This window comes from Grampus griseus (assembly GCF_964374135.1).
Source record: "Grampus griseus genome assembly, chromosome: 6".
Taxonomy (NCBI): domain Eukaryota; kingdom Metazoa; phylum Chordata; class Mammalia; order Artiodactyla; family Delphinidae; genus Grampus; species Grampus griseus.
The window spans coordinates 37,105,748-37,130,675 of record NC_139000.1 but is presented as its reverse complement, the minus strand read 5'-3'; the positions used below and the strand labels follow the sequence as shown (position 1 = coordinate 37,130,675).

Genomic DNA, 24,928 nt, shown 5'->3' with positions numbered 1-24,928 from the left:
AGAATCTGTTCTTGGGTGGAAGCCCCGCCCACGTGAGAGGGGCAGAAGGCTTCAATTCCCGCCCCACGCAGGTGAGGGGGAAGCCCGCCCCTCTCTGCAGCAAGCCTAGTAAGTGTGCGGAGCCGCCTTCATTCTTTCACTAAGAAAAGCGGAAGGGGACCCCACCTCCTACGTGCCCGTGAGGGGGCGGGGTCGGCGGACTGGGCGTGAGTTGATTGGCTGGGAGGCGGGGCGCAACGGGTTGGCTCTGTCCCGGCGCTCTCCCGGATCCCGGCTGGAGTGAGGGGAGGGTGTCCCGGTCGCTCTTTCCTCTCAGCGATGGCGCCGCGGTGCCGCGCCCAGTCTCCCGCCTGCCGGCCGGTACTCACCACTATCGGGAGCCCGCTCAGACGGTGAAAATTGGAGCGGGTCCGAGGGAGCGGCGGGAGGCTGCCTGCGAAGGGGACCATGAGGAGCGGCGAGACCCGTGGGGTCGATAGCGGGAACAGCTGCTGCACCTGCTGAGAGGAAAGAGGGAGCGGCCCGGCGCAGCTGCGGGGCTGGGACGCGGCGGAGGCTCGCCGGCGCCTCGGCCATGTCGCTGCTCTGTGTGCGCGGTGAGTGCGCGGACTGGGGTGCAAGGGCGGACGTCTCCCTGGGGTCTCCACGGGCTTCCAGTGGGCGTCGGGTTACCACCTTTTCCAAACTTTACGTCCCATCCGTGCTTCGGGGAACCATTATGTTAACTCATTTTTGAACATTTAAAGAGTTCTTTCCATTCTCTCTTGTTTTTCCTCGCGCTCCTATGAGGGACTCTTAGCTCTCCGTTCCGGTGTCCATGTGACAGTGTTGTTGGCTGGCAGGCCCAGATCCTATTAAACAGTGTCTGGCGCTCTCCTCTAGCGAGAGTGAACGAGCTAGGGACCGCGGATAGTTGGTGTCTGTTCATAGCGGGCAGCCCCCTATTCTTTTCTTCCTCCTCCCTGCACGGTAAAACCTCAGTCGGCTTAGTAGCAGGTTCTTTTTAATCACGCTTTGAACGTGTAGTGGTACACCTGTCACATCCCTTCTTTCAGCGTATTTCTTGGCTTGCACCCCTTTATTGCTTGTCTTTGTCCCCTGCTCCTTCTGTGGGTTCTAGGCTAAGAATGTGCTCATATTCGACTTGGAAAGGTGTGTCGGCTTCTCTCCTTTTGGAGCAGAGCATAAGAAGTATGATTTATCTATTTACTTCTATCACAGTAACTAAAGGTGAAGTCCTTTATTGCCTTTCCACTGACCCACCTAAGGAAATATTTAAGGCAAGAGCTTTGGGATTTAAGATGAGGCAAGGTGCATGGACTAAGCTCCATGAGGGTAGAGACTGTTTCTTAATGGTTTTTGTATTCCGGGTGCCTGACGTGGTAGAAGCTCAATGCTGGTTTTGAATGAATGCAGGGACTGTGATTTTAGAGATTATCTGATCAGAAAAAGCAGGGTTTGGATTACCCATTGAATTTGATCTTGGGAAATTCAAGTTACAGCCTATCACATCTGTGTTGAGCTAGGTGGAATAAGGTGGCTTCGTTGTGAGTGAGAGAATTTATCCACAGGAACCTTTTCCTGGCACCTTTTACTGGATAGAGTTCATGTTTCTTTTGGCTCTATGGATTAGAAGCATTGTTGTGATCTCTGTTAAGCGTTTCCCCCAGCTTCTGGCAAATGGAACTGATTTCCTCTCTTCTCTTCCACTGTTGTTAAATCTGCTTTAACCCAGAATGGATTTGGCTCTTTCCAGGGATTATGAGACACACAGAAATTTTCTTCTTTCATGGTTGATTTTTCATTAATGAGAATTTTGCTTTGATTTTAGTAAGACATTTTCTCTCAGCAGCTGGGAATCTATTTTTTCCTTTAGATTCCTGCTGTTGAGTAGCAGGATTTGGGAGAGGTTGGGTTTTGCAATGTCTATTGGACAGTTTAAATCTCTGCTGCCACACTGTATTACAGAACTAGCCCTTATGAAAGATTCTTCAGGCAGGAGCATTATTGAACCAGAAATTCCTATTTAATTGAATTTAAACTTTAGAGAAGGAGCTGCTGCTGTTTTCATTTGTTCTCATATCAGGAAGCTTTCATTTTCTAGAAATTCTGTTAGCTAGCTAAACTCTTTCTCTTTAATGTTACATTAGTCCTATTTCTCCTTTTGAACCTGGAGGATTGGAGACCAGCAGGTCATTGTCTTTTGAATGTAGATCCTGAAGATTATTAATTATGGAAACAAGTGGCTACCTTGTACAGAAGTAGTCATATTAAATGGCAAGGTATTCATGCTGGAGAAACTTACAGAAATGGATCAAAATAAATCTTTTTATTTTTAAAATATTTTTGTTATTTATTATTATTATTTTTAATAGATCTTTATTGGAGTATAATTGCTTCACAGTACTGTATTAGTTTCTGTTGTACAAGAAAGTGAATCATCCATATGCATACATATGTCCCCATATCCCCTCCCTCTAGAGCCTCCCTCCCTTCCTCCCTATCCTACCCGTCTAGGTCATCACAAAGCACCGAGCTGAAAAATAAATCTTTTTTTAAAAAAATATTTATTTATTTATTTAATTTATTTTTGGCTGTGTTGGGTCTTCGTTTCTGTGCGAGGGCTATCTCTAGTTGTGGCAAGTGGGGGCCACTCTTCATCGCGGTGCGCGGGCCTCTCACTATCGCGGCCTCTCTTGTTGCGGAGCACAGGCTCCAGACGCGCAGGCTCAGTAGTTGTGGCTCACAGGCCTAGTTGCCCCGCAGCATGTGGGATCTTCCCAGACCAAGGCTCGAACCCGTGTCCCCTGCATTGGCAGGCAGATTCTCAACCACTGCACCACCAGGGAAGCCCTGAAAAATAAATCTTTTAAAAGTGACATTCCTTGTATTATATTTTGGCAGTTAGGAATGTTGTTCATATTCAGAAAGAAACCTGTGTAATGATATAACAACTCAATTTCAGTTCATCTTGGAGTAGAATTGAATTAGAAACTTTTTCCATGTAGTCAAAGACATACTGTGTTCTTAGATTGGAAGAATCAATATTCTTAAATTGACCATACTACCCAAGGCAATCTACAGGTTCAGTGCAATCCCTATCAAATTACCAATGGCAGTTGTCACAGAACTAGAACAAAAAAACCTTAAAATTTGTATGGAGACAGAAAAGACCCCAAATATCCAAAACAATTTTGAGAAAGAAGAACAGAGCTGGAGGAATCATGCTCCCTGACTTCAGACTATACTACAAAGCTACAGTAAACAAAGCAGTATGGTACTGGCACAAAAACAGACATATAGATCAATGGAACAGGATAGAAAGCCCAGAAATAAGCTCACACACCTATGGTCAATTAATCTACAACAAAGGAGGCAAAACTATACAATGGAGAAAAGACAGTCTCTTCAATAAGTGGTGCTGGGAAAATTGGACAGCTACATGTAAAAGAATGAAATTCGAACATTCTTTAACCCGTATAGAAAAATAAACTCAAAATGGATTAAAGACCTAAATATAAGACCGGATATTATAAAACTCTTAGAGGAAAACATAGGCAGAAGACTTTTTGACATAAATTGCAGCAATATTTTTATCTAGAGTAATGGAAATAAAAGTAAACAAATGGGACCTAATGAAACTTAAAAGCTTTTGCACAGCAAAGGAAACCATAAACAAAATGAAAAGAAAACCCACAGAATGGGAGAAAATATTTGCAAACGATGTGACTGACAATACCTTAATTTCAAAAATATACAAACAGCTCATACAACTCAATAACAAAAAATAAACAACCCAATCAAAAAATGGGCAGAAGACCTAAACAGATATTTCTCCAAAGAAGCCATACAGGTGGACAATAGGCACATGAAAAGATGTTTAACATTGCTAATTATCAGAGAAATGCAAATCAAAACTGCAGTGATAGGGCTTCCCTGGTGGCACAGTGGTTGAGAATCCACCTGCCAATGCAGGGGACACGGGTTCGAGCCCTGATCCGGGAAGATCCCACATGCCGTGGAGCAACTAAGCCCGTGAGCTACAAGGCACAACTACTGAGGCCCGCATGCCTAGAGTCATCGAGGCACAACTACTGAGGCCCGCATGCCTAGAGCCCGTGCTCTGCAACAAGAGGAGCCACCGCAATGAGAAGCCCGCTCGCCACAACTAGAGAGAAGCCCACATGCAGCAACAAAGACCCAACACAGCCAAAAATAGAAATCAATCAATCAAAAAAACCCACAAAAAACCCGCAGTGATGTATCACCTCCCACTAGTCAGAATGGCCATCATTAAAAGGTCCACAAACAATAAATGCTGGAAAAGGTGTGGAGAAAAGGAAACTCTCCTACATTGTTGGTGGAAATGTAAATTGGTGCAGCCACTGTGGAAAACAGTATGGAGGTTCCTTAAAAAACTAAATATAGAGTTACCATATGATCCTGCAATCCCACTCCTGGGCGTATGTCTGGAGGAAACTCTAATTCAAAAAGATACATGCACCCCAGTGTTTATAGCAGCACTATTTACAATCATCAAGACATGGAAGCAACCTAAATGTCCATCGACAGATGAATGGATAAAGAAGATGTGAGATATATATGTACACACACACACACACACACACACACACACACACACATACAGAGTATGGAATATTACTCAGCCATAAAAAAGAATGAAATAATGTCATTTGCAGCATAGATGGACCTAGAGATTATCATATTAAGTGAAGTATATCAGACAGAGAAAGACAAATACTATATGATATCACTTATTTGTGGAATCTAAAAAAATGATACAAATGAACTTACAAAACAGATAGACTCACAGACATAGAAAACAATTTGTGGTTACCAAAGGGGATTGGGGGAGAGAGATAAATTAGGAGTTTGGGATTAACATATACACACTACTATACATAAAATAAATAAACAACAAGGACCTATTGTATAGCATGGGAAAGTATACTCAATATCTCATAATAACCTATAATGGAAAAGAGATCTGAAAAAGAATACATATATATTATAACTGAATCACTTTGCTGTACTCTTGTAACTAACACAACATTGTAAATTATACCTCAATTTAGAAAAAAATTTCAAACAGTATTTAACCTGATGTAGAATTTGGCAAACTGGTATTGATTTAATCATCTCCAAATATCTCAATCAAGAAGTCAATTTCTTGGTCTAACTCTTTAATCATGCCTATTCCCTGCAGGTTAAGGGCTCTCAATAGTCTGACTCCAGCCCTCCTTTTGGTCCTATGTTCTTGCCTATCCTTATTAGCACTAACTTTGTTCATTCCTGCCTTGGCAGTGTTCCACATTTATACTCTCTGAAATAGTCTTTTTGTGTTTTCCGCTTATCAAAAATGTATTCTTCATTTCCCAGCTTACAGTCTCAACTTTTGTTGTTGAAAATGTCCTCAGTTCCTCAGTCCACAGTGATCTTTCTTCTTTACACTCTTTAAACTCTTAAATGCATTAAAACATAAATTACTTATGGTCTGAACAGTGCCACTAAATTGACAATGAATTGTATACCACCTAGCAACTAGTCTTGTGCTGTGCTCATGGTGACCCAAACAAAGGAGATAAAAGCACTAGTCAGATCAGTTCTGGAATTTTGTGTTCAGTCAGGGTATTTGATTCTAAGAGGCACACTGAGAAACTGGAATTTCTTCAGAGAAGAATAATTAGAATAATGGTGTAGAAACCATTTGAGGAATTGAGAGGTTTAGTTCTTGAGAAGATTTAAGAGGGGGGAGGATCATAATAGTAAATGAAAATTGTCTAAACTATTGCTCCAGGGGACAGAACTAGGACAAGTTGACCAGTGATTGAAAATGATAGGAAATTAGATTTAGCTTAACATAAGGAAGAACTTTAACAGAGTTGTTCTTAACTAATGGCATGGACTACTTTTGAGGATTTTTTGACATAGGATACTTTAAGCAGAGACTGAATGAGTGGTAAAAGGAATTTTGACGTTGAGTGGGACGTTAGACTTGAATTTTAAAAAACACCCTTTTATAGAATTCACTTAGTCTTTCTTCAAACATTCGGCACAGCTTTCTTCACAATACTGATATCTTTTTGCTTCCATAGGAGCCAGTACCACATAAGCAACTCCAGTAAATTAAATCAATGATTTTCTTTAACTTTTGTTGTCTTGGTGTTCAAGACTGTTTTCTCCAAACAAATAAGCATTTTGAGAATTGAGTCTTTCCGTATTTCTTTGTAACTGCCACAGTGTTTATAACTGAGCGCTGGATTTCCCTCCCTAATTTGAACCAGAAGTGACTACACTTGACTTGTTAAAAAATCAAAAACAAAAAAATAGTCTTGGAGGTATAAAAAGCAATATATGCTAATATATTGTTAATCATAGAAAATTGAGAAAATGCAGAAAAGTGTAAAAAGGAGAATAAAAATCATCATGGTCCTACCACCCACTCAACACCATTGTTAAGTTTTTTGTTCATTGCTTTCATTGTTTTGTTTTTATTATAAAGATAATGTATATGCATGATAAGAAATTCAAACAATTTAGGATGTGAAGTGAAAGGAAAAAGTTCTCCTGTCTCCATTCCCTATTCTTACTCCCCATATGAGCATATATAATTTAACCAGTTTCATATTGATGATCAGAATTTTTTTTGCTATTATAAATTTTGCCTTTATAAACAATATAATTTATAATTTTGCTACTATAAACAATGCTACAATGAACATCCCTGTAGATGGTTTTGTTATGTTTGGAGATCGCCAATCAGCTTTCCACCTGGTCTTTCTGTGTGATTTGCTCATTGCTGTTTTCTTGGCATAATAATTACACTCACCTGGACCCATTAGCAAACCAAGTGCCTCAACATCTCTCATATCAGTAATCTTCTATTAGAAGCAGATCCTTCACCAGTAGGTAATATTTTTTGCTTACCAGAAATACCAAAGACCTCAGCTCTTTTAAGTTTGACCTGTGATTTTCATGTACTTTTCTTGTTTATCTTCTTTGTATTATTTAAAAATTATTTTTTCTATATTGAACATTTATTACTTGTGTTTTTAAAACAGAACAAAACAATGTCACTAGTGATGAGAACTATACCAAGTCAATGTATGTTGTGACTTGCCCTTAGAAAAGCTTATCATAATTTATCATTACATATCAGCCATCTAACTAACTGAACAGGTACTACTGGGAAACTCTTAGGAGGTGAACTCTGATGGACACTCAGGACACCTATTGATTGTGGGTTTATTCTAGCCTGGGGAGACTCCAAAGATATATTTTGATTTACTGCCACTCTGGAAAGTAGGAATAGTAATGATTTTAGAGTTTTTAGGTATAAGAACAGGTTGCTCAAGTGCTTTCTTCTCATCTTATTTCTCCAACATTGTCATCTGCCTCAGCTAAATCCTTGCTGCTACGTTTTCATCACATCATGGTTCAAGTAGTCCCTGCCCTTACAGGCAGAGTTGCTTCTGGGTGTCTTTTGCTTAGCTATGGCATCAGGAAGTTGATTGTGCCTTGTCTGAGCTAGGCAGAAGGGGGAAAGGACCAATTTCCTCTGCCAAAGATAGTGTCATAAATTGTGTTCTTCCTTATAAGCGGTACATTCTGTAAATTTTTTAGTTTCTAGAGGTGGGGTTTCTGGAAGTTGCACTCTAGGCCAACAGACTGAGTGTTTATCCTATTTTACCAGTGCTAGGTATTTCAGATTTTGCTATGTGAGTTTGTTTAAAGTTTGGGCTGTGTATCATTAGTAAATATTTGTTGAGTACCTTCTCTGTGCTTGTTATGTAGTAGATAAGAGCCCAAGCAATCTACATAGGTCTTAAAATATCTCCTTTCTTAGATAAACTCAGAATCCATTAGGATTATTAGGTCTGATTTGGGATAAGCAGAGTAAGTTAAGTTCCTGCTAGAGCAGGGAAATACCGCACTATTTTTTCTAACTTTTAAAGCAAGATTCTTTAAGTTTGGGAGGTGTTTTATACATACCTTATAGTGGACTGTCTTTAATAAAGTTCAGAGAAGATTTGATAGTTGTATATTAAAATTTTTTTTATTGACTTATAACATGTATATTAAAATACACGAATCTTTTTTTGATTAGTCATTCATTTTAATTTTTTAATTATTTTATTATATTTTTAATATCTTTATTGGACTATAATTGCTTTACAATGGCATGTTAGTTTCTGCTTTATAACAAAGTGAATCAGCTATACATATACATATATCCCCATATCTCCTCCCTCTTGGTCTCCATCCCACCCTCCCAGTCCCACCCCTCTAGGTGGTCACGAAGCACCGAGCTGATTTTCCTGTGCTACATGACTGCTTCCCACTAGCTATCTATTTTACATTTGGTAGTGTATATGTGTCCATGCCACTCTCTCACTTTGTCCCAGCTTACCCTTCCCCCTCCCAGTGTCCTCAAGTCCATTCTCTACGTCTGCATTCCTGTCCTGCACCTAGGTTCTTCAGAACCTTTTTTTTTTTTTTAGATTCCATTTATATGTGTTAGCATACGGTATTTGTTTTTCTCTTTCTGACTTACTTCACTCTGTGTGACAGACTCTAGATCCATCCACCTCACCACAGAGAACTCTATTTTGTTTCTTTCTATGGCTGAGTAATATTCCATTGTATATATGTACCACATCTTCTTTATCCATTCATCTGTCGATGGACAATTTAGGTTGCTTCCATGTCCTGGCTATTGTATATAGAGCTGCAATGAACATTGTGGTACATGACTCTTTTTGAATTATGGTTTTCTCAGGGTATATGCCCAGTAGTGGGATTGCTGGGTCGTATGGTAGTTCTATTTTTAGTTTTTTAAGGAACCTCCATACTGTTCTCCATAGCAGCTGTATCAATTTACATTCCCACCAACAGTGCAAGAGGGTTCCTTTTCTCCATAGCCTCTCCAGCATTTATTGTTTGTAGATTTTTTGATGATGGCCATTCTGACTGGTGTGAGATGATACCTCATTGTAGTTTTGATTTGCATTTCTCTAATGATTAGTGATGTTGAGCATCCTTTCATGTGTTTGTTGGCAATCTGTATATCTTCTTTGGAGAAATGTCTATTTAGGTCTTCTGCCCATTTTTGGATTGGGTTGTTTGTATTTTTGATATTGAGCTGCATGAGCTGCTTATAAATTTTGGAGATTAATCCCCTGTCAGTTGCTTCATTTGCAAATATTTTCTCCCATTCTGAGGATTGTCTTTTCGTCTTGTTTATGGTTTCATTTGCTGTGCCAAAGCTTTTAAGTTTCATTAGATCCCATTTGTTTATTTTTGTTTTTATTTCCATTTCTCTAGGAGGTGGGTCAAAAAGGATCTTGCTGTGATTTATGTCACAGAGTGTTCTGCCTATGTTTTCCTCTAAGAGTTTTATAGTGTCTGACCTTACATTTAGGTCTTTAATCCATTTTGAGTTTATATTTGAAAATACACAAATCTATCGGGCTTCCCTGGTGACGCAGTGGTTGAGTCCGCCTGCCGATGCAGGGGACACGGGTTCGTGACCCGGTCTGGGAGGATCCCACGTGCCGCGGAGCGGCTGGGCCCGTGAGCCATGGCCGTTGAGCCTGCGCGTCCGGAGCCTGTGCTCTGCAACGGGAGACGCCACAACAGTGAGAGGCCCGTGTGCCGCGAAAAAAAAAAAAAAAGAAAATACACAAATCTTAACTTGTATGGCTCACTGGATTACCACAAAGTGAACACACTCATGTGACCACCACCTAGGTCAAGAAATAGAATACTACTAACACCCCAGAAGCCCACCGTACCCTTCCTCTCAGTCATTACTCCCTTCCATCTTCCCAAAGGTAGCATTATCCTACTCTAACACTGTAGTTTAGCTGTTTTTTAAAAATTAATTAACTTTATTTTTTAAGAGCAGTTTTAGGTTCATAGCAAGATAGAGTATATTTTGCCTGCTTTTGAGCTTTTTAAAATTGAGGTATTATTGACATATTGAACTTTTCATAAATGGAATTATAAGATATTTCGTTTGGGCTGCTTCTGCTTAACATTATGCTTGTCAGATGCTTCCTCTTGATGCATTTAGCAGTAGTTTATTTTTATTACTGTGTAGTATCTCATTGTATGAATATGCCACAGTTTATTTACCTTTGCTGGACATTTTTGTTTTCCATCTTGGACTATGATTTTATAATACCACTCCAAATGTACTTTGTATCTTTTAGTTCTACCTTTGTATGTCTATCTGATATATATATATCTGGGATTAAAATTTCTTGGTCATTGGTTATGTTCAACTGTAGCTGATAATATAAAACAGTTTTCCAAAACCTACCTCCTAGTAACTGTATTCCTAATATTCATTTTTTAAAAAAAGGGAATTTGGCCAGGTTCTCAAACTACTTCACAGGCATTAATACATACTTTTTACATGTTAATCCTGTAGGCTTGGAAATGTCTTTTTTTTTTTTTTTTTAATGACCTGACGAGATCCATTATGCTCAAAATGATGCCTCACATCATTTGTGACCCTCATTTTTTTTTTTTTTTTTTTTTTGTACGCGGGCCTCTCACTGTTTTGGCCTCTCCCATTGCGGAGCACAGGCTCCGGATGCACAGGCTCAGCGGCCATGGCTCACGGGCCCAGCCGCTCCGTAGCATGTGGGATCTTCCTGGACCGGGACACGAACCCGTGTCCCCTGAATTGGCAGGCGGACTCTCAACCACTGCGCCACCAGGGAAACCCAGCCCCCATTTTTTGAAAGAAATGTTGAGTTCATGTTTATGATGCTGAACAAGATAACAGCATAGCCCCTGAACTTAGTTGCATTACATACCTTTAAAAAAGAATATTTTCTAAAGAGATCAGTTAACATATTTTTATTTTTGCAACTTTACTGTAAGTCTGAAATTGCAAGATAAAAAATTAAAAAAAATTACTGACATGAGAAAATGTATGTGAAAATGGAGCTCAATGAAAAAAGAAAAAAGGGGTGAGGAGAATGGTCAAATGGTATGTAACTATATGGGGGAAAAGGCTGAAAAGATACATATCAAGATATTATCAATGAGAGGCTCCTAATGGCCAAAGATGGGCAAGTTGCAATATCAATAAGGATAACAACCACAAGAATTGAAGCATATCAACTATGCTTAAATCCATGACTTCATAATACTGAAAACAACAGCAACTAATAGGTAACTATTGGAGGATACTAAAGGACCAAGTTTTTTGATGAGATTTGAACTGTCACAGAAGAGCAGTGAGCTCCATTTTCCTAGGGCTATTGAAAAATAACTTATTTCCTTCTGTATAGAATACTTAGGTGTAGCTGCTTCTGATGAGGAAGCTTAGATAACCAGCTCTGCATTTCATGCTTTGTTGTGATCCTTTCTGTGATTACTGAGAAATGAAATAAAAATGTAGGCATGTGGTAGAATTTTGTATTCAGCTTCATAAAGGAAATTGTTTCATTCTTCTATTTGTCTCTTCAGTAAAAATGAACTGGTAATTCTCAGGTGTAATCTCCAAAAGCAACTATCCACTGAACATTTGAGAGCAGCCCATGACATCAAAGGAAAATGAGTTATCAGGACTTCTTTTTTTTTGTGCTAGTGAACCCCATAGTGATAAAATATGTGGTAAAAATATGACAGGAGAAAGTTTGTGTTACAGTGTATGTATACAAACTGTATTCTGCTAAATATATAAAATAGGGAAAAATCAATTCTTAATCACTAGGAAGTACAGCTTTCCAAAAAAAAAATCTTTTTAAAAATTCTATTACTTCTTCTATTTCTGTCCATTTAGTTCTTAGTACTTATTTGAGACTGGAGAACAAATAGGCCTGTGGATTGTGTTAGGCTATTAATTTTCTCTTACAACTGTTTGCTTTATTAATTTCCATAGTGTTTTACTATGAGTGATATTGAGAAGAGGCCAGAGGGCCATGAATGAGGAAGATCTGCCTAGCAACTAAGGAGGGGCTGGGCAGTGGGAAGGTAATTGCTTTTACATGTGATTCAAAGTGGGACAAAGATGATTCAAAGGGCTAGCTCACTTGTGTTTCTGTCTACTGTTATTAGTTATGAGCCAGATTTGTAGAGCCTTCATCTGCAAATGGATACAAGAAGTCTGGTTGCCAAGGAGAGGGCGGTGAATGATACAGATATAAACCTCTGTCCACCTCATTTCAGCCATCTAAACCCATGATCACATCATAGAGCATGTCACTCCTTGGAATGGTGCTCTGCTTTTATAATTTCAAACTTCATTATCTGACTATCTGATTATATTCCCCAGTCTGTCTTTCTAGCTTTTACTCTTACTATGCTTTACTAGTGTGATATAGGGTAGATGTTAAAAGTTTTGGTTTTAGGCAGACCTCAGTTGGTGAATATATCAGCTCCACAACTTACATATGTTACTTAACGTCATTGAACCTTAATTTCTACATCTTTAAAATTTATACATCCATTCAAAGTATTTATGAAGCTCCTATTAAAAGGAGATACACAAAAAATAATATGATTTCAGGCAATGATAAGTACAGTGAAGGTAAGAAAGTAGGATACAGGGATTGAGAGTGATCTGAGTGGGAGAGCTATTTGAAGGAGGATTTTCAAGGAAGGCCTCATTGAGGAGGTAACATTTGAGCTGAGACCTGATTGATGAGAAGGAACCATCCATCAGAGACCTGAGGTAAGTTTTTCATGCAAAGTGAATTGGAAGCAAATATTTTGAGGTGAAGGAGAAAAGCAAGGGGTTACTGGAAGAGTGGTAGGCAGAGACTATAAATCAAAGATGCTTTGATTTATATTTTGCAAATGTCCAGTTTGTGGTCAATGGACTGGAGTGGGAGGCCATGGCTAGCAACAGTGGAAGCAGGGGGTCCACTTGGAGTGTTCAGGTGAGAGATGGATAAAGGCTTGTACTAAGGTGGTAGTACTAGAGATGGTGAAAATAGCTATAGCAAAGTATTGCTGAGATAATTGGGAAGATGATTAGCACTATCCCAGGCATTGAGTGAGCACTTATTTTAATATGAAAATAGTGTTAATGACCTTCATCCTGCTCTGTGACATCTATTTATCTAAGTCAGAAAGTCATCCTAGACTTCTCAATTGAGGAAGAAAATATATAGAGAGGAAGGAAAATTGTTAGGTTCAGCTGAGTTCATGGTGTCTGTAAGATAAGTTACTTAAACAATATGTTGAGTTGGGAAGTATTTGTCTTGTTGCAGATCACCCTTGAAAATGGTACCTGAAAATGTAGATCTGTAGCTTAGTAGAGAAGCCTGCATTAGAGATAAATTTTGGGAGTTGTAGTTATTTGGTAATAAAGCCATTAGCATGAATAAAATTGTACATAGAGGATAATAGAGGAGAAAAATTAGCTAATGCTGTACCTATGGGAATGGGCAGAAGAATTGATAGGTGTGATCAGAACTGTAGGAAAATGGAGGTGCTATGTCAGTGTCTGAAGCCTAGACTAAAGGGAGTTTCAAGAAGGAACGATCAAATGATAGAGATGAATGATACTGGTTGAGAATAAAGAAAAACAATGTCATTGGATTTGAAAACTAGAGCAAGTTTCATTAGAGTAGTGTGAGAGTAGGCATCATATTAAAGCGGTTTAAGAGTCTTTGGGGGGGCTTCCCTGGTGGCGCAGTGGTTAAGAATCTGCCTGCCAATGCAGGGGACGCGGGTTCGTGCCCTGGTCCGGGAAGATCCCACATGCCGTGGAGCGTCTGGGCCCGTGAGCCATGGCCGCTGGGCCTGCGCGTCCGGAGCCTGTGCTTCGCAACGGGAGAGGCCACAACGGTGAGAGGCCCGCATACCGCAAAAAAAAAAAAAAAAAAAGGAGTGTTTGGGAAGTGAAGAAGTGGAATCAGCAAGTGTAGGCTACTCATTCAGAAGTTTTGCAATCAAGAGAAATGTTGAGGGACTTCCCTGGTGGTCCAGTGGTTAAGAATCTGCCTTACAATGTAGGGGATGCGGGTTTGATCCCTGGTCAGGGAACTAAGATCCCACATGCTGCGGGCAACTAAGCCCACACACCACAACTAGGGAGCCCGCACCTCAATTAGAGAGCCTGTGTGCCACAAACTACAGAGCCCACGGGCTCTGGAACCCGCATGCCACAACTACAGAGCCCATGCTTCCTGGAGCCTGCACACCACAACTAGAGAGAAGCCCGTGTGCCGCAACTAAAACCAGATGCAGCCAAAAATAAATAAAATAAACAAATAACAAGTAAATCTTAAAAAAAAAAAAATCCACGTTTCCAGTTCTTCCACTGCAGGGGGTGCAGGTTTTTTCCCTGGTTGCGGAGCTAAGATCCCACATGCCTAGGCGTGTGGCCAAAAAAAAAAAAAAAGAGGGGTGAGAGTGGTCTTAAGAAAAAGGAAATTTGAATGTTTGTAGCCCAATGGGAAGGGATCTATAAGAAGGAGAAACTTAAGATGAGTTGGGGGGAGGAGAGGAGCCAAGATGGCGGAGTAGAAGAACGTACTCTCCTCCCCCTTGCGAGAACACCAGAATTACAACTAGCTGCTGGACAATCATCGACAGGAAGACACTGGAACTCACCAAAAAAGATACCCCGCATCCAAAGACAAAGGAGAAGCCACAATGAGATGGTAGAGGGGTGCAATCACTGAAAATCAAATCACTTAACTGCTGGGTGGGTGACTCACAGACTGGAGAACACTTATACCACAGAAGTCCACCCACTGGAGTGAAGGTTCTGAGCCCCACGTCAGGCATCTCAACCTGGGGATCCGGCAACGGGAGGAGGAATTCCTAGAGAATCAGACTTTGAAGCCTAGTGGGAAGTGATTGCAGGACATACCATGGAATATTACTCAGCCATAAAAAGGAACGAAATTGAGTCATTTGTTGAGACGTGGATGGATCTAGAGATCGTCATACAGAGTGACGTAAGTCAGAAAGAGAAAAACAAATATCGTATATTAACGCATGTATGTGGAATCTAGAAAAATGGTACAGATGAACCGGTTTGCAGGGCAGAAGTTGAGACACAGATGTAGAGAACAAACATATGCACACCAAGGGGGGAAAACCCTGGGGGGGTGGGGATGGTGGTGTACTGAATTGGGCGATTGGGATTGACATGTATACACTGACGTGGATAAAATTGATGACAAATAAGTACCTGCTGTATAAAAATAATAATAATTAAAATAAAAAGATGAGTTGGGGGTAGGGAGAGAAAATAACTGATTTCTCTGTAAAGTAGAATGCAAGAATTAGCTGAACGTGAGGGGGGTTCGGATGATTTAGCAAGCTTGGGGATATTCTTTCAACAGCTATTGTGCCCGGTACTTGGGGCAGAATTGTGGTTTTAAAAAATTTCTTGCCTTCTTGGAAGTTATATAGACTAGTGAGGGAGCTAGACATTAAGCAAATAGGAATAATACAAATTAATGTAAAATTACAATTAGGAAAAAAATACAGCCATGATTTGTGCTATAAAGGAGAGTGTGTGTTGTTATGAGATCATGTGATAGGGAAAGTTACCTACTTAGGTTAGAGATGGATTACCTAATGAAGTGAAGATTGAACTGAGATCTAGAAGAAGAGGAGGAGTTAGTGAGACAAGGGAAGAAGAAGAATATTCTAGGCAGAAGAAATAGTATGTGCAAAGGCCTTGTGGTGAGAAGGAGGAGCTGAAAGAAGGCAAATACAGCTGCTATGCTCAGAGGAAGGGAAAAAATGGGTCAGGACAAGGGAGATAGGTAGGGCCCAACTATAGGGCCTGGTAGACCACGTTGGGGTGGAAGGTTAGTGGGAATGACGCTGAGGGGGAAGGGCAGAAGGATAAAAGTTTATAAACTGAAAGCATGGGGTTTGTAATTGGATTTGAGTTTGAATTCTTTTTTCTACCACAGAAAACTTTTGGCAAGCGTCTTGACTATTAAGCCACAATTTAAAAATGAAGTGTTACTATCTGTTCAGTGTACCTAGGAGTTGAGAATTAAACCCTAAATGAGATCATGTGTGTGAAATTCCTTTGTAAGCTAAAGGAACTTTTACTCTTGGATAGTCCCTTTTTCTCTCTTTATAGAGGCTTAAATTACATATAATTGAAACTTATAACAAACTTATAAACAAAGAGGATGTGATCACTTCCATAAACATTTATTGAGCACTTAGCTACGGGTGAGGCATTGAACTATTTCCCCTGAGTATATAAAAATGAGTAAGAAATGGACCTTGCCCTCAAGAAACTGAGAGCCAAGATGGGGAAACATCCATATGTACAACTAAATGTGTTGCAAGATACAGTTTGGTAATTTCTGAAATAGAGGTACAAAATAAAACGGGTGCAGAGATGGAGTCTTTGATTCCAACGGAGAGACAGGAAAGGCCTCAGATGGGAGAGGAAGAGGCAGGAGGTAAAGGTAGAGTCAGATTTTTCTTTTCTTTTTTTTTTTAAGCTGCAGAAACATTTTTAATATTTGAACTTGTAGGTATGTAACAATATCTATAGGATATTTTATTTATTTATTGAAGTATAGATGATTTACAATGTTTCAGGTACAGGTTTTTCTTTAAGGTGTCATTAATTGGGATAGGAAACAAAGAATAACAGCTCTGGGGAGCTGATGACTGGTTTTCAACCTGTTAAATTTGAGGTGCTGCCAATCTGTCCACGTGTCACAGATGGAAACATGACTTGGAAGATCAGGGTTAGAGATGTAGATTTGGTCCATTTTTTGTGGATCTTTTGGGTAGAGGAATGGTGGCAGGGTAAACATTTACTCAGCAGCATCATTATAATATATTTCATATAATATAATATTAATATATTTCATCAAATATAAGGTGCCAGAGATTGTAAGAAGCATAATTTTATGTACCATTAAGAAAAAATACTATTGATTGAGCTATGACACATCATTGATTGTAAGACACATTTTAATTTCAGAGTTGTTAAAATATGAGAAAATGTCCCACCATCTTAGATCAGTGAAATACTGAAGCTAACATTTAATGAGCCCTTACTCTTTGCCAAGCTGTCTGCTAATAAGCAGATAAGATTAATAATTTAATTCTCACGATAATCTTGTTAGTTTATCTTTATTATTCTCATTTTATAGATGAGGGCACTGGGTCCACAGAAATTAGTACTTTTATGTACTGTAGAGCTGAATTTAGATTTTTCTGCCTAACTATAAATGATAAAATACAAAATTGATATATAGGATACTGCTTTGGAGCAAGAAAAGAGTCTTATTTTATAAATAATGTTTAGGGGAAGATGGCTTTGTGCACTATTGGCTGTGAATGAATCTCACTATAGCAGTGGTTTCTGTTGCTTAAGATGTATTCAGGGGCAACATTATAGCAGGTGTTTTATAGACTGGGGAGTTCATTATGGTTCTAGTTTAATAGTGTTCACAACTTAAATTCCTTTTTTCCCCCTTGGGAGGAAATATGGAATAATGGAAAATCCAGGACTTTGGATTTTGGAGAACCGTTTTGAGTCTCACTAGATAATGACTAAAATTTTATCTAGAAGTCTCTCCACTCAATCATCTTTTGTCAAATGGTAGAGATAATACTTGTGCCAGTCTCAGTTGGAGTGAGGGTCAAATTGACAGTAAATATAAAAGTACTCTGCAGTTAAAAAATAAAACAAAATGGACAGTGCAGAATGGTAGATATAATTGTTTTGAAAATTTAGGAGTTGGAAGCTATTCATAAAGCCTGACCTAAGATATAAAACATACCTGAAATACAGCCACCTGTCATGTAAAATGAGAAAGGTAATCATTGTCTTGGGATATTATATACCAAGTCACCTTAAGAAATAAAATTGTAGACTTTCTTTCTTAGCTAGGTCTGGCAAAGTGCTGGTCTGCTGTTCTTAGGCAGTTGATGCTTGAAAATTTTAACATCTACTAGCCTTGAATATATCTGATTAAGAGAACTCATGTTGGTACATGCTTGTATTAGTTTTTGTTGTGGATTCAGTGGGAGTTTTTTTTTTTTTTTTTTTTTTTTTTTTGCGGTACACGGGCCTCTCACTGTTGTGGCCTCTCCCGTTGTGGAGCACAGGCTCCGGACGTGCAGGCTCAGTGGCCATGGCTCATGGCCCAGCTGCTCCACTGCATGCGCGATGCTCCCAGACCGGGGCACGAACCCGCATACCCTGCATCGGCAGGCAGACTCCCAACCACTGCGCCACCAGGGAAGCCCCGGGAGTTTTTTCAAGAAGACTAAAGTTCACAGTTTGTCCTGTTCTCTCTATGAAGTTAGCTTAATATGCCTTACTGTTTTCAGCTGAAGCACGATACAGCCTTAAAGAACACATATAAGGCGTTATTGTATACACTATATTATGTTGCTTACAAAGGTAAACAGATGCGGTCCATTCTTCAACTAGTTTGCATTCTAACAGGGAAGACAGATATAAGAGAATGTAACTGTGATATAGAACAGAATATGATAAGTGACATTTTAGAGGAAAACTAAAATGGAACAGATTTCATCTGGGGGATGGTAGGGAAAGCTTTGGTGACAATTATTTTTCCTCATTATAAGAGCAATATATGATCACTTTAAAAATTTTGGAAAATACATCAAGAGAAAAATTAATATTATAATTCTACCGTTCTTCTCTGTAGTATGTGTTTTTATATATATATATATATATATATATAAACTTTTTCTTTTACATAAAATTGCATCATACTTTATATGCAATTTATCCTGACATTTTTTCTTTTCCTAGTGGAATATTACCATATAGAGTAGAGCTTGACAAGGCCTCTCTGGGTTTATATCTTTAATTTTTGGAAACTGGAAAGGATCTTGTAGAATGTCTAGTAAGCTAAACCTCTAGTAAGCGAAGAGGTGCCAACGTAATGATTCATTTGAAGTTGTGATAGCAGTTTATAAGCTATTCGAAAATGTTTCTGAAAAAAACAAAATAGACAAGGAAGGGAATGCATTAATTGCTGCATCAATAATGCCGATCTGCTTACAGTTAAGAGATCACTGTAATTAGGGCTTCCCTTGTGGCGCAGTGGTTGAGAGTTTGCCTGCCGATGCAGGGGACACGGGTTTGTGCCCCGGTCCGGGAAGATCCCACATGCCGCGGAGCGGCTAGGCCCGTGAGCCATGGCCGCTGAGCCTGCGCGTCCGGAGCCTGTGCTCCGCAACGGGAGAGGTCACAACAGTGAGAGGCCCGCGTACCGCAAAAGAAAAAAAAAAAAAAGGAATCCGCCTGCCAATGCAGGGGACACGGGTTCGAGCCCTGGTCCAGGAAGATCCCACATGCCATGGAGCAACTAGGCCCGTGCACCACAACTACTGAGCCTGCGCTCTAGAGCCCACGTGCCACAACTACTGAAGCCCACGCGCCTAGAGCCCATGCTCTGCAGCAAGAGAAGCCACCACAGTGAGAAGCCCGCGCACCGCAACGAAGACCCAATGCAGCCAAAAATAAAATAAATTAAAAAAATAAATTTATTAAAGAAAACCAAAAGAGATCACTGTAATGAAATCATAATAACTCATTGAAATGAAATGATCCAGTATTTGATATTTGAGGATTAGTTGCATAACATGTCTTTGTGGTGTCAGTAGCTGTTGCTTTGGTTGGAATGATCCAGACATTTCTAGCAGAACTCCAGTCTAAAGTCACTTACAACCTCTGTTCTCCTGTCAGGGTGTTAACTGGTGTTTCTTGCTATGATCTGTAAATGCTATTTCCATAACATCCAGAAAACTTGTTCTCTACCTTTCTTGAGATCTAGGTCTATACTTTTTGTTGCAACTGGAGAAGGGAGTTGTTAAAAACTATACCACAAGCACGTGTGGATGTGCGCCCACACACATATTAATGAGTAATTCTAGCTTGTAGCTACTTTGAGATATTTTATACAGGGCCACAGAATCTTTCACATAATAAGTAATGCTCAATAAACATTTGATTTGATTTAGTGTGTGTATGTATCAGCTGTTTATGAGCAATTAATAACCTGTGGGCTCCCTTGTGGGATATTTAATGGATTTTAATAAAGACCAAGAAGTAGTTATGATATATGTGCAAAATAAGAGATTTTACTATAATAATTTTAGGTATTGAAGTTAAAACATTAAGCCAAATGAATCAAATAATGTTTGAATTTTTCTTTACATTCTACTGTAGCCTGAATGAGCTGCCTAATGGAGGAATTAGGTGGATAGATGGCTAGACTGACCTTGTGCTATCCATGTATAACCAAGCTGGAATTATTTCTAATAAATAGTAACCATAGAAATTTGATTGTGTATTGACGTAAACTCAATTCCAACTGAGGTTTATTTATTTAGAAAACATTGAAAAAGATACATTTGCACACTTGCACATGCTCGGTTATAACCTGGACTGTATTTACTTTAGAATTAGTCATTGGCTTTGTTAGTTAAAGTTTGACGTAAGTAAGTTGTTTGTCTTTTGGTTTGAGAAGGAGCTCACAGGCAGTAGATTTTTGATTCTTTGAGAAATTAAGTTATTTTTTTCCAAGGACAGGGCAGCATATTTATACTTCACCTATACTTAAGTTATGGTAAATAGCATAGTAACGTGGAAGATTAGGACTGATATTTGACTCTTTCAGGAATATAATGCATGAATGAAATCATATGTATATTACTGGTTTGCAACTTTTGTTTAATCATATCACCATATTTTTACAGAATTTATTTTTCTTTGCTTTGGTTCATGTGAGCATAAATTGAAGCATTAGCTCCTAAAGTTGGTGTGGATTTAGTACTAATAGTGTATTGCAGGGAGAATGCTGTGGACTGCAAGAAGTGTGGCTTTTGAAACTGGGTTTGAATTCCAGATTTCACTGTTTATTTAAGTCCGAGAACTTGGGTAAGTTATTTAACCTCTGTTTTAGTTAATATGTAAAGTGGAAGTTGTACACTGTACTGCAGTGTTTTTTCCAAACTGTAGGTACAATTCATTAGTCTTGAAATCAGCTTAGTGAGTGACCAGCATCAGGGGAAAAAGATAGAGAATAGAGTTGCAGCTATAAGGGAAAGTATTATTCTGTGAGACTTTTGTTTCATAGTATACATATATATTAATACACATGGATGTAAGCAGATGGGAACTTCGTTGCAATGTAAGATATGTTTCTTACTATAGGCTGGGTTAAAAAAAAGTTTGAAAAACATTTTTCTATAATGTTGTTAGGATTAAGTGCCTACCACAGCTCCTGTTTCATAGATAGGCATTGAAAGAAAGACAGCCTTGGAGAAGTCATAAGGGATATTTTGGCCTTGTTGGATTTTGTTGTATTTATACAGATTTGGTCTTTATTCCAAGAGCTATAAAACTGAAAGCTGGTTTGTTACTTCAAAATGTTATTGCACATGGAAAATTATTTCTTATTTAGAAAATTATTTAACACATAAAGGTTTTTTGGGAAAGTATTGTTTGGGGAATTTTTATACGCAGTAGGTGGAAGTGAATGATTATATGACCACTTGGAGCGCAATTTGGCAATACCTAGTAAAGTTGAGATACGTATACTTTACATCCTAATGAGTTCCAATCCATGTGCTTATGTCAAAGGAGACATGCAGGAGGATGTTCATTGGAGCATTATCTGAATGGCAAGAATTTGGAAAGAACCTAAAAGTCCCGCGGTAGATGTTTGGATAAATAAATTGTGGTATGTTCATCAAATAGAATGCTAAACTGAACTAAGTTAAATGAATAAACTAAGCTTCATTTATCAATAATGATAAATCTCAAACCAAAAAGGGTAGAAAAGCAAGTTGCAGACAGATACAGTTTGATGCCATATATTTAACATTTAGAAACATCCAAACAGTACTATATATTGTTTATGGACACAAATATATGTAGTAAAAAAATTTTGGCCTGGAATGACACATATCACTGTTGGGATAATGGATACTTCAAGAGAGGGAGGGAGGGAAGGAATGGGATTAAGTAGGTATTTTCATTGTATCTGTAATGTATTATTAAATCTTGGGGGAAAAAAAGATCTGAAACAAATATAGCAAAATGTTGAGATCTGGTCAGTCTAGCTGTTAGGTACAGGGGTGGTCATAATTTTTTTCTGTATGTTTAAAATATTTAAATAATAACACACATTTCTTTACAAAGTTTAGTGTACAATTCATGGCACAGATTAAATACTCAATGGTATCTATTAAAAATAGCACATTGTTTTGAGGTCTAGAGAACAATGAACTTTCTGAGAACTAGGGCTTAACCTACTTAGGTGATCTTCCAGGATTTCCAGTAAGATGAAAATTCAGTTCAGTGTAGACATAGGTTAAAAAACCAGAAAGTAGAATTATTGAGCGTCGGTTTTTATAATATGGAACCAGAGCTTCAACCTAGACATTTTTCTTTGTACGTGTGAATCTACCACCTTACTATGCATGTTATTTGCCCACTGCTCTTCTAGGATGAGTCACAGCATTTGTGATTACCCTTGAGAGGCTCCTGTGGTTTCTCAGATGGACTTTGTTATAGTTGTGCTTCAATGTGTCTTAGCTTGGCTCCTGCCCTTATTGTGTTAGAGATGTCCTCTGCTGAATCATCATGAGCAATCTCTTGAAGATCCTGGTTAACCAGTTTTAGTACTTATTCAAAGATCTGTTGTGCTAAGCATTGTAAGCCTGCATTCTAGATTCTCAGTATGCTCTAATCTAGTGCTATTTGATAGAACTTGCTGTGATGATGAAAATGTTCCACATCGGTGCTCTTTGGCATTGGCAGCCACTAGTCACATGTAGCTATTGAGCTTTTGAACATGGCTGGTACAACCTAGGACTGAATCTTTAATTTTACTTAATTTTGATTAATTTAAATTTAAATAGTCACATGTGGCTGCAGGCTATCATACTGGACAGTGCCGCTCTAGTCTTTTGAAAAGAAGGCTAGGTTTGATTACTAGCACTGAATTTTCTGAGCCTGTTCTCCTGTATATAAAAGGGGACTAGTAATTCTTGTCCTAACCTCCTCTGGGGATCCTAGAGAGAAGTTAAAGTATATATGAGAGCCTGTTGAGAAAAGACTAGTCACATGGGATGTTATGTACAGTTGACCCTTGAACAACACGGGTTTGAACTGCTGGGATTCATTATATGTGGGTTTTTTTTCAGTAGTACTAAATACTATAGTACTACATGATTCACAGATTTTAATTTCTTTGGCCAAGCTGTGCAGCATGCAGGATCTTAGTTCCCCTACCAGGGATTGAACCCGTGCCCCCTGCAGTGGAAGCGCAGAGTCTTAACCAGTGGACCACCAGGGAAGTCCCCACAGTTTGAATACATGGTACCAAACCGCCTGGAGAGACCTCGCAGACGGAACGACTGCACACAGGGAGTGACCTCAACTGTGCAGAGGGTCAGGGCCACTAACTCTGGTGTTGTTCAAGGATTAGCTATAATAAGAGCCATAAAACTGTGCTGCTTATTTAATTGCAGTTCCACTTCTAGGACTTGATCCTAGGAAAATACAGTTTTTACACATTCCTGATTATCTGTAGTCATCAAAGATTATTTACAATTGTATTAGTTTGCTAGGGCTGCTGTAACAAAGTACTACAAACAAGGTGGCTTAAACAACTGAAGTTTATTGTCTCACAGTTTTGGAGGCTTGAAGTTCAAGATCAAGGTGTCTGCAGGGTTGGTTCCTTTTGAGAACCTGTTACATGAGTCTCCCCTAACTTCTGCTGGCTTGTTGGCAATCTGTGGCATTCCTTGGCTTGTCACAGCATCTCTTCTTTTTTTTTTTTTTTTGCGGTACGCGGGCCTCTCACTGTTGTGGCCTCTCCCGTTGCGGAGCACAGGCTCCAGATGAGCAGGCTCAGTGGCCATGGCTTACGGGCCCAGCCGCTCCGCGGCATGTGGGATCTTCTCAGACTGGGGCACGAACCCATGTCCCCTGCATCGGCAGGCAGACTCTCAACCACTGCGCCACCAGGGAAGCCCTCTGTTTTCTTCTTATAAGGACACTAATCCCATCATGAGGACCCCACCCTCATGACCTCATCCAAACCTACTTACCCTGAAAGGCCCCACCTCCAAATACTATCACACTGAGGATTAGTACTCCAATATAAGAATTTTGAGGGATCACAAACATTCAGTTTATAATAACAACTAATAAAAACCATGTTATAAATGAATACTTAATAACATGGAAAAACATTTATAAAATATTTTTAATGGGGAAAACAGATTGCAAAACAACTAAGTAAAGTAAGTTCCAAACTAGGTCAGTAAAGTAGAAATACTGTATATTAATTGAAAAAAACTGAAGATATATATATATATATATATATATATATATATAGTAATGTTAAAATAATTACTTTAGGTAACATGGTAGAATTTTGGAAAAGGTTTATCTTTTTTAATGTTTTCTACAATGAATATATACTAGTTTTGTAATAGAAAAAAAACCATAATACCTTTCTAGGAGTGGAATTGCCAGGTCAAAAGCAAAGAATTTAAACATTAAAAAAAATGTAGTAGGCATTTCTTCCTGTAATATTTGTGACCTTGTTTATCTCTTGTTTTAGTTAAAAAAACTTTGTCTAATGCCTTGATATGGGCTCTTAATTTTCTTATTTCTCAGATGTATCTAACCTTACAGTCTTTTATTTTTGGTCTCACTATGTTGATTTAAAGCAGGTCTCTTAGAGATAGCAGTTGTTAGAGTCTAATTTTTAAAAAAATCACTTTATGACTTTTGGTATTACTGTGTCTCAGTGATTTAGAAGCTGTTTTATTGACATAGTAACTTAGATGTGTGATCTTGAGAAAGTTATTTAATCTATCCATCATGTTTTCCCATCTATAAAACGGAGGTAATATTAGTATATACCTAATAAGGCTATTGTAG

The 24,928-nt window shown here is 38.9% G+C and overlaps 1 protein-coding gene across 2 annotated transcripts in view; it reads left to right on the top strand.

Annotated features, from left to right (window-relative positions):
- Positions 1-370: 370 nt before the first annotated feature.
- UNC13B (unc-13 homolog B) overlaps positions 371-24,928 on the top strand; it is a gene marked incomplete at its 5' end in the record, with an annotated part of 220,009 nt that continues 195,451 nt past the window's right edge. For both annotated transcript variants that reach the window (XM_082655905.1, XM_082655904.1), the window contains one exon: positions 371-596. In XM_082655905.1, coding sequence (XP_082512031.1) covers positions 575-596 — 22 coding nt within the window. The remainder of the gene's footprint in view (positions 597-24,928) is intronic.